General features: G+C 38.2%; 1 protein-coding gene across 1 annotated transcript in view; it reads right to left on the bottom strand.

Moving 5' to 3' along the window:
- Nucleotides 1-13,039, bottom strand: part of LOC116459029 (uncharacterized) — a 224,300-nt gene that overhangs the window by 39,725 nt on the left and 171,536 nt on the right. The window contains exons 3-4 of the mRNA XM_032139299.2: nucleotides 12,331-12,492; nucleotides 6,294-6,601 (exon numbers count right to left, since the gene is read on the bottom strand). Of these exons, the coding sequence (XP_031995190.1) occupies nucleotides 6,294-6,601; nucleotides 12,331-12,480 (458 nt within the window). The 5' untranslated portion in view covers nucleotides 12,481-12,492. The remainder of the gene's footprint in view (nucleotides 1-6,293; nucleotides 6,602-12,330; nucleotides 12,493-13,039) is intronic.

Below are 13,039 nucleotides of genomic sequence, written 5' to 3'. Positions count from 1 at the left end.
GCCAATGGACCAGAAAAAGAGTCAACCTTACAAGACAGAAAACTTTCAGACCATAACTTCCCACTCCAGCGAAATGTCACAGAAAAAACTGCAGTTATACCCTATACTCTGCAATAAAGACCAACTGAAGAGCCCAGAGGGTGTTGCCAGGTTAAAATACCCCTGTCAGCTGGTGTCAAAAGAAGCTTAGTACAGATTCAGGACTTTCATCCCACTCAGTGGGTACAAGGCCACCTACTCCCCTCTCCATGGTGTCAGTGGAGGCCACGTAAAGACTAGTCATGAGGGCTGGGCGTAGTGACTCATGTCTGTAATCCCAGTACTTTGGAAGGCTGAGGCAGGTGAATCACCTGAGGTCGAGAGTTTGAGACCAGCCTGACCAACATGAAGAAACCCCGTCTCTACTAAAAATACAAAATTAGCCAGACGTGGTGGCACATGCCTGTAATTCCAGCTACTCGGGAGGCTGAGGCAGGAGAATCGCTTGAAGCCGGGAGGCGGAGTTTGTGGTGAGCCGAGTTCGCGCTATTGCATTCCAGCCTGGGTAACAAGAGCAAAACTCCATCTCAAAAAAAAAAAAAAAAAATAGTAATGAGGTGCCCTTCTTGCTGGGATAGTGTCAGAGAATTCCTAGTGGGAGCCTCGACTCCCATCCCCATCCAGATGTTATCAGGAATCCTCTCCCTTGGCCACCACATCTCAACAGAAGAGAAGCCAGACCTTTCAAGCCTACCTGCAGAAATGAGGCAGTCTCCCCTTTCATTCACTAGAGTGGTGTAAGAGAAGGCCTGCTAAAATAGGATTTAAATAAGATCCAATGTTTTGTATCATGATGCACAAAAGATACTTGTTTCAATAAAAAAAATCACTTATCAAACCAAGAGCAAATAACTTTTTAGCAAAATAATAGAACATTTCAGGCGAGGCACGGCTCACACCTATAATCCCAGCACTTTGAGAGGCCGAGGCAGGTGGATCACCTGAGGTCAAGAGTTCGAGACCAGCCTGACCAACATAGCGAAACCCCATTTCTACTAAAAAGTACAAGAATTAGCTGGGCATGGTGGTGGGCTCCTGTAATCCCAGCTACTCGGGAGGCTGAGGCAGGGAGAATCACTAGAACCTGGTAGGCGGAGCTTGCAGTGAGCTGAGATCGTGCCACTGCACTCCAGCCTGGGCAACAGAGTAAGACTCAGTCTCAAAAAAAAAAAAAAAAAAAAAAAACATAATAATAATAGAACATTTCAACAAAGAAATATAAGATAAAAAGAACCAAATGGGAATTCTAGAACTAAAATATATAATAACCAAAATAGACAACTGAACAAATGGACTGAACAACAGAACTGAGAGAATAGAAGAATCAGAGAACTTGAAGACATAACAATAAAAATTATCCACTCTAAATATCAAAGAGAGAATAGATTGAAAAAAAAAAAGAAAGAACACAACCTCAAGTGCATATGGCTCTATAATAAAGACGTAATATTAGTATTATTTGAGTTCCAGAAGGGGAGAAGAAAGACAGTGGAGCCGAAAAAGTACTTGAAGAAATAATGGCTTAAAATATCCCAAATTGACCAAAAAAGAAAAAAAAATAGATGTAAGAAATCTGCATCAAAACACATCATAGTGAAACTTCTAAAAACTAAATACAAAGAAAAAATTTTGAAAGCATTGAGAAAGAAACGACATATTGGCTATATGGGAAAAACAATTTGGATAACAGTAGATTTCTCTTCAATAATCACAGAGGCCAGAAGAAAGTGCTGCAATATTTTTCAAATGTTGAAAGAAAAAAAAAATAACTATCAGCCCAGAATCCTATATCCAGAGAAAATATTCTTCAGGAATAGAGATAAAATAAAGACATAAGATAAAAGAGAACTAAGAGAATTTAAAACCCACAGACCTACCCTAAAAATGACTCAAGAAAGTTCTCTAAACATAAAGAACAGAATAAAAGAAAGACTCAGTACATTAGGAAGGAAGAAATTATACTTGAGCAAAAATATAAATAAGGACAATAGACTTTCTTTCTCCTCTTGAGTTTTCTATATGTTGACAGTTGAAGCACAAAGCTGTAACACTGCCTAATGAGGTTCTCAATCTATGTAGAGGAATTATTCAAGTATTCAGACATACATCAGAGATATTGTGGGTTTGGTTCTAGACCAGTACAACAGAAATAGAATACTCATTCTTCTCAAGTGTTCATGAAATATTCTTCAAAATAGATCACATGCTAGGCTACAAAACAAGTCTTAAGAATTTAAGATTGAAATTATTTCAAGTCTCTTTTCCAATCACAATGGAATGAAACTAGACATAAGAATAAAAACAGAAAAATTTACAAATACGTGAAAATTAAACAACACACTCTCAAACAACTATTGGGTCAAAAAAGAAGTCAAAAGAAAATTAGAAAATATTTTGAGACAACAAAAATGAAAACACAACAAAACAAAACTTATGCATCAAAAACAGTTCTAAGAGGGAAGTTTACAGCAATAAACACCTACATTATAACAAAGAAAGATCCCAAGTAAGTAACCTAGTTATATATGAAGAACCAGAATATAAGAACAAACTAAATACAAAATTAGCAAAAATAAATAAATAAATAAATAAATAAAGATCAGAGCAGAAATAAATGAAATAGAAAATAGAAAACATTTTTAAAAAACTGACAAAACTAGGAGCTGGTATTTTGAAAAAATAAATAAAACTAATACAACTTTAACTAGATTTACTAAGAAAAAAAGACTTAAAATATCAGAAACGAAAGAGGAGACATTACAGAAGATTTCATAGAAAAGAATCATAAGAAACCATTATACAAAATTATATGCTAACCAATTGGACAACCGAAAAGAAATGGAGAAATTCCTAGAAACATACACTCTTCCAAGAGAGAATAAAGAACAAATGGAAAACCTAAACAGTCTAATAAAAAACAAGGAGATTGGCCGGGGGCAGTGGCTCACACTTGTAATCCCAGCACTTTGGGAGGCCGAGGCGGGCGGATCACGAGGTCAGAAGATAGAGACCATCCTGGCTAACACGGTGAAGCCCCATCTCTACTAAAAATACAAAAAATTAGCCGAGCATGGTGGTGGGCGCCTGTAGTCCCAGCTACTCGGGAGGCTGAGGCAGGAGAATGGTGTGAACCTGGGAGGCGGAGCTTGCAGTGAGCCGAGATCACGCCACTGCACTCCAGCCTGGGCGACAGAGTGAGACTCCATCTCAAAAACAAAACAAAACAAAACAAAACAAAATAACAAGGAGATTGAAGGAATAATAATAATGATAATAAACTGTCAACAAAGAAAAGTCCAAGACCAGTAAGCTTTGCAGGTGAATTTTACCAAACAAATAAAGAAGAATTAATACTATTGCTTCTTAAACTATTCCAAAAATAGAAGAAAAGGGAACACTTTTAAAGTTATTCTAGGAAGCCAGCATTACTCTGATATCAAAGCTAGATGAAGGCACCTCAAGAAAACAAACAAACAAACTATAGGCCAATATCCCTGATAAACAGACACAAAACCCCTCAACAGAATATAATCAAATTGAATATAACAGCACATTAAAAAAATTATACATCACGACCAAGTAAGATTTATCCCATGGATGTAAAAATGGCTCTACTTATGCAGATAAATCAATGTGATATACCACGTTAACAGAATGAAGGATAAAAATCGCATGATCATCTCAATAGACACAGAAAAAAGTATTTGACACAATTGAACACTTCGTGATAAAAACTCTTAATAAGTTACATATAGGAGGAACTTACCTGTGCACAAGAAAGTCCACATATGACAAGCTCACAGCTGACAGCATACTCAATGGTAAAAAGCTAATGTCTTTCATTCTAAGATCTGGAACAAGGCCAGGATACCCACTCTTGCCACTTCCTTTCAATTACATAGTACTAGAAGTCTTTACCAGCGAATTAGCCAAGAAAAAAAAATAAGAGGCATCCAAACTGGAAAGGCAGAAGTAAAATGATTTCTGTTTGCAGATGACATAGTCCTATATATACATATATTTTAAAAAACCCTAAAGTACACACACACACACACACACACACACACAGAGAGAGAGAGAGAGAGAGAGAGAGAAACTGTTAACTTATAGACATATTCAGTGAAGTGGAAGAATATAAAATCAACATACAAAAAATTAGTTTCATTTCTATAGACTGAAAAAGAAATTAAAAAACAATTCCATTTACAAACGCATCAAAAAACCCAAAATACTTGGGAATAAACTTAACCAAGAAAGTGAAAGACTTGTACACTCGAAACTACAAAACATGGACAAAATTTTTTTAAGACGCAAATGGAAATATTTTTCATGTTCATTGATTGGAGGAATTAATATTGTTAAAATGTTCTTCTTTCCAGTAGGAGATAGCTTAAAAAATTAAGAAAAGAAAATGCTCTTACTTCCCAAATCAATCAATAGATTCAATGCAATCTCCAACAAAATCCCAATGGCATTCTTGCAGAAATAGAAAAAAAATCCTATTATTTATCTGGAAACACTAAAGACCCTCAAAGCCTGCAGTAATCAAAACAGTGTGGTACTGACATCAAAACAGATGTATAGACAAATGGAATAGAATACAGAACCCAGAATGGAACCCAGGCATATATGGTCAACTGATATTTACCAAGGGTGCCAAGAATATACTATGGAAAAAAGAATCTTTTTAATATATTGTGTTGGGAAAATGAGATATTCACATGGAAAAGAATGCAATCGGAGCACTATCTCATGACACATACAAAAATCAACCACAATGGATTACAGACTTAAATATAAGACATGATAAATAAAATATTAAAATAAAACATGGGGGGAAAGCTTCTAGATGTTGGCCTGGGCAATAATTTCTTCTATAAGACACCAAGAGCACAGGCAAGAAAAAAAAAAGCAAAAATAGAAAAGTGGAATTATATGAACTAAAAAGCTTCTGTACAGCTTACAGAATTGTTAAACAATTAACAGAATGAAAAGGCAACCTGTAGAATGGAAGAAAATATTTGCAGACCATATGTCTAATAAGGAGTTAATACCCAAAATATGTAAGGAATTCCTACAACTCTATAGGAAAAACTCCAATAACTGATTCATGCTTTCTTGAATTATACTGAGAAAAAAAAATCATGTTTATTAAAATTTTCTTTATGTGTCTTATAGTTTATCTTCATTTCTGTTTCAGAGTCTCTCCATAGGCCCCAGTTGGCTATTTTCTCTCTATTCACCTTTAAAAGAGAGTTTTATCTGTGTCTTGCATTTGTATAATTGAGGAGTATCCTTTTTGATTCCCCTTATGTGTTAAATGAATTCCTTTTGAATTCTGGAGTCCAGCAGCTTGAGGAGGTGTGCAGTGAACTGTAGGTCAAGAACCTAGATCTGCATCATTTCTTTTCTGCTATGTGAGAAGCTGCCATGCTATCTACTGTGTCTGGTCACTACAACCAGGTCAAGCTCAGACCCCTTCCTGATGTGTCAGCCTCCTGTGTTTGGACAAGCCGTCCCCTCCCTGCCTGATCTCTGCTTGGCTGCGTAAACAACTGGGAGTCCTATTTCAGCTGTTTTCCAGTCCCTCAGCAATGGGCATTTGCAATCTGAGTGCTACCTAAGGTTGGAGTACCATTTGGCCCTGTTGGCCCCTCACTCTCTCCTTCTTGAAACTCTTTCCTTGCTTTCTGGGACTCTGATATTCCTCTGACTTGCCTTCTATCTTCATGACTATTTTTCTCAGTATCATTTGACAGCTCCCCTTGTTCAACCTGACCAGTACATGTTTTCTCCTCACAAATCTGTCTTGCTGTTGTTTTTATTCACACACTCTCAAAGGGTGACCAACTACTGCAGTTTGTTCAAGCCTGAGAATGTTCCCATGACATACGACTTTCAGTGCCAAAATCGAGAAAGTCTCAAAGAAGAATGATTTGCTTACCCTCCCATACAAATCTTTGTTCCATTGGTTTCAAGTACCATTTGGATGTGAAACACTCTAAAATTCATTTATTCGGCCCAGACTTCTCTTCTGATCTCATTTCCAGCTGTGTACTAGACATCTCTGAATGTTCCCTCCCACTCCAAAATACCTTCTACATTCTCTAACTCAGGATACTTTACAGCATTTATCCAGTTGTCCCATCTATCACAGGGAAATGATCCCTGACTCTTCCATCTCCCTCCATTCTCACATCCAATTATTCGACAAATTTAAATGCTTTCATAAATGCCGGTCCATGATCTCTTACCCAGAATACTGTTGCATCTTGTTAAACGGTGTGTAGTCCATAGGATGTTTACGACTCTTCTGGTTCCACTCCGTCCGGACAAATGTCGGTATTTCACCTCTCAGCTCCTTGGAGATAGTCATGTACTTTGGCCATAACATATCAGCAGATATGACGTGGGACACTCTGCTGTATGACGAGCTGGTGACTGATTTGCTCCATTTTCCTCTCCCTGCTGTGGCAAATAACAACCCTTCATGGTGGAAACTTGTCAGTCTGCATCCCTGTGTGAGGACGAGGTGGACCAGAATCCATGAAAGATGTGCAGCCTGAGTGAGAAAAACATTTTTATTGTTTGAGCCACTGAGATTTGGGGGATATTTATTACCATAGGACAACAAAACTTACATTGACAAATACATGTGGCCTCTGCAGCTTCCACGTTTGGCTGCTCTAAACAATTTTCCACACAATAACCAGAACAATCTTTCAAATTATACGAAAAATGGATTAGTCAATCCGTGTTCAATGATTTCTTATGGACTTAGGAAATACAATTCTTTTTCTTTCTTTCTTTTTTTTTTTTTTTGAGATGGAGTCTTGCTGTGTCACCAGGCTGGAGTGCAGTGGCACAATCTCGGCTCACTGCAACCTCTGCCTCCCGGTTCAAGCAATTCTGCCTCAGCCTCCCGAGTAGCTGGGATTACAGGCGCCTGCCACCATGCCCAGGTAATTTTTGTACTTTTAGTAGAGACGGGGTTTCACCATGTTTGCCAGACTGATCTCGAATTCCTGACCTCGTGATCTGCCCGCCTCAGCCTCCCAAAGTGCTGGAATTACAAGCATGAACCACCGCGCCCAACCGGAAATACAATCCTTAATGCAGGCTATCATGCCTTGTCTCTCTCTCCAGCTTCTCTCTGCTTGCACCTTTCTCTCACACTCTTTTGCTCTCTCTCTCTCTTTCTCTCTCTCTCTCTCTGGTTCTGTTTGTTTCAGACATAATACATTTCTTTCAAATGCTCAACTGCTCCATTTTCTTTTACCTCAGTACCTTCACAAACGTTTTGTTCATTCCTCCTCACTCGCCTTAAGAGCAATTAATTTTCTTTTGCACGGTCTTCTAAAAGTTACGCTTTCTAGGATAATTTTTGGACCTCAGAATTAAATTAGTCTTACCTGTTATATGCTTCTGTGGCACTCTGCTATTTTTCATAGTAAAACCCAGGGTACTTATCATTTATTTTAAAAAATTTCCCACTGGAAGCTCCGTGAGGCCAAGGGGCTTTGCATACCTTGGTTCTATCCCTAGCATCTGATAGAGTGCCTGGCACATTAAGAGCTTACGTAAGTATTTGTTAAGCCAATTGAATAAATTAACAACAAAAATTCCCATTGCAGTGTCTGTTAACTAAAGTGTGTGTTACGGGGATGAGACTTTTTCCCAAGGCTGGGGTATTTGGCACTTTTCTGCAATGCATTCCGCTCACAAGTGCTGTTGCTGATGCCTAGAATGCTATTCCTTTCCTCCCCTACCACACCCACAAATTTCGTTTTCCATTTTCTCAGCCCACTGTCTTGCTCTTTGCCTGACTAGTTCCCATCTATCCTTCAGGTCTCAGCTTAAATATAATTTCCTTGGAGAATATTTTCACAGTCTCCAGACCACATCAGACTCACTCTTTTATGCAGTCATGATAACTGATTTTTTCTTTTTTTATTTAACTTTTGAGTTCAGGGGTACATGTGAAGGTCTGTTACATAGGTAAACTTGCATCATGGACATTTGTTGTACAGATTATTTCATCACTCAATATTAAACCTAGTACCCATTAGTTATTTTTCCTGCTCCTCTCTCTCCTCCCTTCCTCCACCCTCGTGTAGGCCCCAATGTGTGTTGTTCCCCTCTATGTGTCCACATTTTTCATCGTTTAGCTCCCACTTATAAGTGAGAACATGCAGCACTTGGTTTTCTGTTCCTGCGTTAGTTTGCTAAGGATAACAGCCTCCAGCTTCACCCTTGTTCCTGCTAACGAAATGATCTCATTCTTTTTCATGGCTTCATAGTATTCCATTGTGTATATGTACTACATTTTCTTTATCCAGTCTACCATCAATAGGCATTTAGGTTGATTCTATGTCTTTGCTATTGTGAATCGTGCTGCAATGAACATACACATGCATGTGTCTTTATGATAGAATCATTTATATTCCTTTGGGTATATACCCAGTAATGGGATTGCTGGGTTGAATGGTGTTTCCGTTTTTAGATCTTTGAGGAATCACCACATTGTCTTGTTTCCACAATGGTTGAACTAATTTACACTCACACCAACAGTGTATAAGTCTTCCTTTTTCTCTGCAACTTGGCCAGTGTTTGTCATTTTTCAACTTTTTAATAATAACCATTCTGATTGACACTGATTCTTTTCACTGCAGTCCTACAAAGTCATTTGGTGAGTTACCACTGCTGTCACCAATATTAGAACCAAGCTCACTTCTGCTTTTACCATTGCCCACTAATAGTTACTCACTGTGCACCATGTACTCTGGGCACTCGTCTGTGTCTTGCCTTACATAGATGATCTGCCTATAGCCTCAGAATGTCATCTTAAAAGAGGATTGATAAGACCTTGATTTGGAAATCAAATTTGCATTTTTACTTCAGAGCTTACATATTTTAACCAGTATATTTTATTTGGTTAATGTTTTTGACCCATACTCTGATTATTCTCCTTTGAATAACTGAATTTATTTTATTCACATTTATTGTTATGTTATCTTTGGCTTCGTTTCTGTAATTTCATTTTGTGTCATATTTTCTGTTTTTACTCATACATTTCTTTAAAGACGTATTTATTGAGCATTGACAGTATACCAAGTATGATGTTAGATGCTGGGATACAGCAGTGAACCAAATAGAATTTCTGCCTTCGTAGAATTGATTTCCAGTTAGGAGAGGCAAAAAATTATAATAATAACAACAAATAAATATGGTGGTGATAAGCGCTGTGGAAAAAATAAAGTAGGAAAATAGGAATAAGAAGCATGGTTATGGGAAGGAGTGCTGCTATTTATTTAGGGAGGTCACTTGGGGTGTCATGTTGATGTTTATTTTAAATGACTTCATTATAAATACTTCGTTTTCTTCTTTTGCGATGGGTATTTGTTTTGCTGTGTGTGTTTTCCATCTGATACATATGTTTACACAATTGTCTAACCATATGCATATGTCTTTATTTTTATCATCTTCAGACAGTAGCTGTTGATGGTTTCTATGAAAGGTAAGAAAACCAAAGAAATGATACTTTCTTTAGCTTCTCTCCTGCCCAAGTCTACCCGATTTTTTAAAAGTTGTGGCGTAAGATGGTCCTGTAAGACTCATGGGAATTATGCTATGTGAAAAATTCAGATTATAAGACATCTCCTGGCAAGCACATGTATGAGCAACTCGGCCATAGTGAGCATCACTATGCAGCCACGTTCTCAGTAGTATAGTTTGCAAAGGTTTTAGTAAGCCCTGGCAGGTCCATGATTTGCTAGTTTGTAGTGGTGATGATCCTATGAATTATTTGCATTATTTGTACTGATTTTGAGGGTCATTTACTATTTATTTATTTATTTATTTACTTATTTTGAGATGGAGTCTCGCTCTGTCACCCAGGCTGGAGTGCAGTGGCGCGATCTTGGCTCACTGCAAGCTCTGCCTCCCGGGTTCATGCCATTCTCCTGTCTCAGCCTCCCGAGTAGCTGGGACTACAGGCGCCCACCACCATGCTCGGCTAATTTTTTGTATTTTTAGTAGAGATGCAGTTTCACCGTGTTAGCCAGGATGGTCTCGATCTCCTGACCTCATGATCCACCTGCCTCGGCCTCCCAAAGTGCTGGGATTACAGGTGTGAGCCACCACGCCCTGCCTACTATTTATTTTTAATTTTTAACTATTTTCATGTTTTTAGAAACAGGATCTCGCACCTCCACCACCCAGGCTAGAGTTCAGTAATGCAATCACAGCTCACTGCAGCCCTGAATGCCAAGGGCTCAAGTGATCCTCCTGCCTCCCAAAGTACTATGATTATAGGCATGAACCACTGTGCCAGGCCTTATTTTTATTTAAAGATTCAATTACTCAAACATTGAGTAGATATGATTTATTTGTAACTGAATGAAGTACAATTATAATTATGTTTTTATTTTGATAATTCACTTTACAAGGAATTTTTTTTTTCTTTTGAGATGGAGTTTCACTCTTGTTACCCAGGCTACAGTGCAATGATGCTATCTTAGCTCACCACAACCTCCACCTCCCGGGTTCAAGCAATTCCCCTGCCTCAGTCTCCCAAGTAGCTGGGATTACAGGCATGCACCACCATGCCCAGCCAATTTTATATTTTCAGTAGAGATGGGGTTTCTCCATGTTGGTCAGACTGGTCTTGAACTCCTGACCTCAGGTGATCCACCTGACTTGGCCTCCCAAAGTGCTGGGATTACAGGTGTGAGCTACCGGACCCGGCCTACAAGGATTTTTTAAGGAAAAGATTACCCTCCAAACAGAAAATTTCATTATGTTTTCTACTTTTTCAGCATTAATAAAAATTTATATTGCTTTCTGTGGCTATAGTTTTCAAAATTCTTTAAGTTGGTTTAAAGAACATTTTCAATCTTTTATCATGTCTTTTCATTTGTCTCTTGGAAATCTCAATTAAGTTATCAGATACTTTGTTTTTTCCCCACAAGAACTTATGGATGTTATATTTATTTTGTTCCTGCATATTTAAATATGTCCGCCTTGCTGTAAAACATTTGCTCCCATTCCTTAACTGAGGAGTTGTAGATATTGCTATAGAGAACTTTGAACCCAGTTCGATTCTTTCTTTTGCCCCGTAGGTAGCTTTTAAAAATATATGTGATTATTTTGCTTGGTTATTTATTTATTGAGAGGCTGGGGAGACGTACAGAGGAGGTGCTGGATGTTATAGGATACGTCATCATGGAAGCCAAAACATTTAATGGCTATGTTTTGGTTGATCAGTTTTTCTTGGGACACAGTGTGATCTTTCAATCATAAGATATATATCTACCTTTGTTTTATAAAATGTCTTCTCTCATATGTTTGGATATTTTATTTCTACCACATTTGTTCAGTTTCCTTTGCGGGGTGTTCACAAATTACATGCATATTTATTCACTGTCTTATTTTCTCTGTAACTCTTTGGCTTTTCCACGTATTTTGTTCATTTCTTTCTAACTCGGCCTGTCCTCCATGTTTCTCTTTCTCAGCAATATTTATTTTAATTTCAGCATGGCTTTAAATTTTTTTTCTCTTCGGCATTTTCTCCAGATATCTCTCAGCTCACATTTATTTCTTTGTATTGCCTTATCATATCTTCTTTGATCCCTATGTCTCTTCTTGAGCTCTGATTTTCACAGGCACCATAGTCAATTCTTTGACTCTGGATAAATGTTTGTGTGTACTGTTGTTCTGCTTGCAGAGTAATTCTTCTGAGGTCTAGCCTCCATCTGGCTTTGTTTGGCATGTTTCTTTCTTCCATCCAGTTATAGCCATGCATATTTCTCAGGCTGGCTCTTTTCTGATTATTACTTATCTCTAAATGGGGGCAGTTATTTCCTGGGTCAAGCATTTGCTAAAAAAATTGGAGGAGGAGGAGAACAGGAGGACATTTTACAGGGCACAAGGCACTCTTCCTCGAACTTTGGAGTGGGTTTCTGCTAAGAGCTCAATTTCCTCCCCCTTTGTCCACTAAGAATGACTACATCTTTCACCTGTGTGTAATAAGTAGTCGTACTTATGGGACGGGATTTAGTGTGTATCACATTTCAGTAGATGGTGACTGCCACCTCTCTACCTTGCCATACAGGCCACTGGCTTTTCACAAAGATACTGTGTCTGTGTAATTTATCATCCAGCGCCGGCTCTGCCTGTCACTAGATAACATGGAATGGGACTTGGAGATGTTTCTAGTGCCCAAGCAGTCCCCACATCCAGACATTCCAGCAAGGAGCCATTGGCTGGCCTTTTTAAGGTGGTGGAACTTACATTTGCAGTACTCTGCCATGGAGTATATTCACTCTTGATATTCGCCACCAATTTGATCCAACTTTCATTTTGTTTAGCAGCTACATTTTGTAGTTTGTGGTTGCAGATGCTTCTCAGTTTCATGAGGCTTTCTCTTCTGTGTTTTTTCATTCTTCTTGTTGCCTTTAATTGATTTAGGAAGGAGAGTGGGAAAACATGTTTTACTCCATTGTTAATTGGACAGCCCAGTATCCTTTTTATCCCCCTCTGTATACTTTCATGGTTTTTGCCAACTGGAGCGAGAAATATGAGGGTCATTGCCTCTCATCTGCACATTTGTTTCCTCTCTTGTGTATTCTTGCAACGTACTGGCTTTGGACTTGATTCATGCCATTCTTTCGTCCCCAAAATATGTATGGAACACCCATTCGGTGCCAGAGCCCTGATCAATGTTTTGTAATTCTCGCATTCATAAAGTATACAGTCCAGAAGCAGGTAAACATCAACTGACCGAACAAAAACATCTCACAAAATTAATGTAAAATTAGGAACTATACTAAATGATCTAGATGGACTACTCTTCAGTGCAAACTTCCGTGATAATGGAAAGCTTCTGTACCTACATGTCCAATACGGTAGCCACAAATTGCATACGATTATTGAGCACTTTAGATGCAGGCAATGTGCTGAGAAAGTGAATTTCAAATGTTATTTAAATTTAATTAATTTA

The sequence above is a fragment of the Hylobates moloch genome, unplaced genomic scaffold (assembly GCF_009828535.3).
Source record: "Hylobates moloch isolate HMO894 unplaced genomic scaffold, HMol_V3 SCAFFOLD_19, whole genome shotgun sequence".
Taxonomy (NCBI): Eukaryota; Metazoa; Chordata; class Mammalia; order Primates; family Hylobatidae; genus Hylobates; species Hylobates moloch.
The sequence above is the reverse complement of the archived record's forward strand: the minus strand, read 5'-3'. Positions and strand labels throughout refer to the sequence as shown.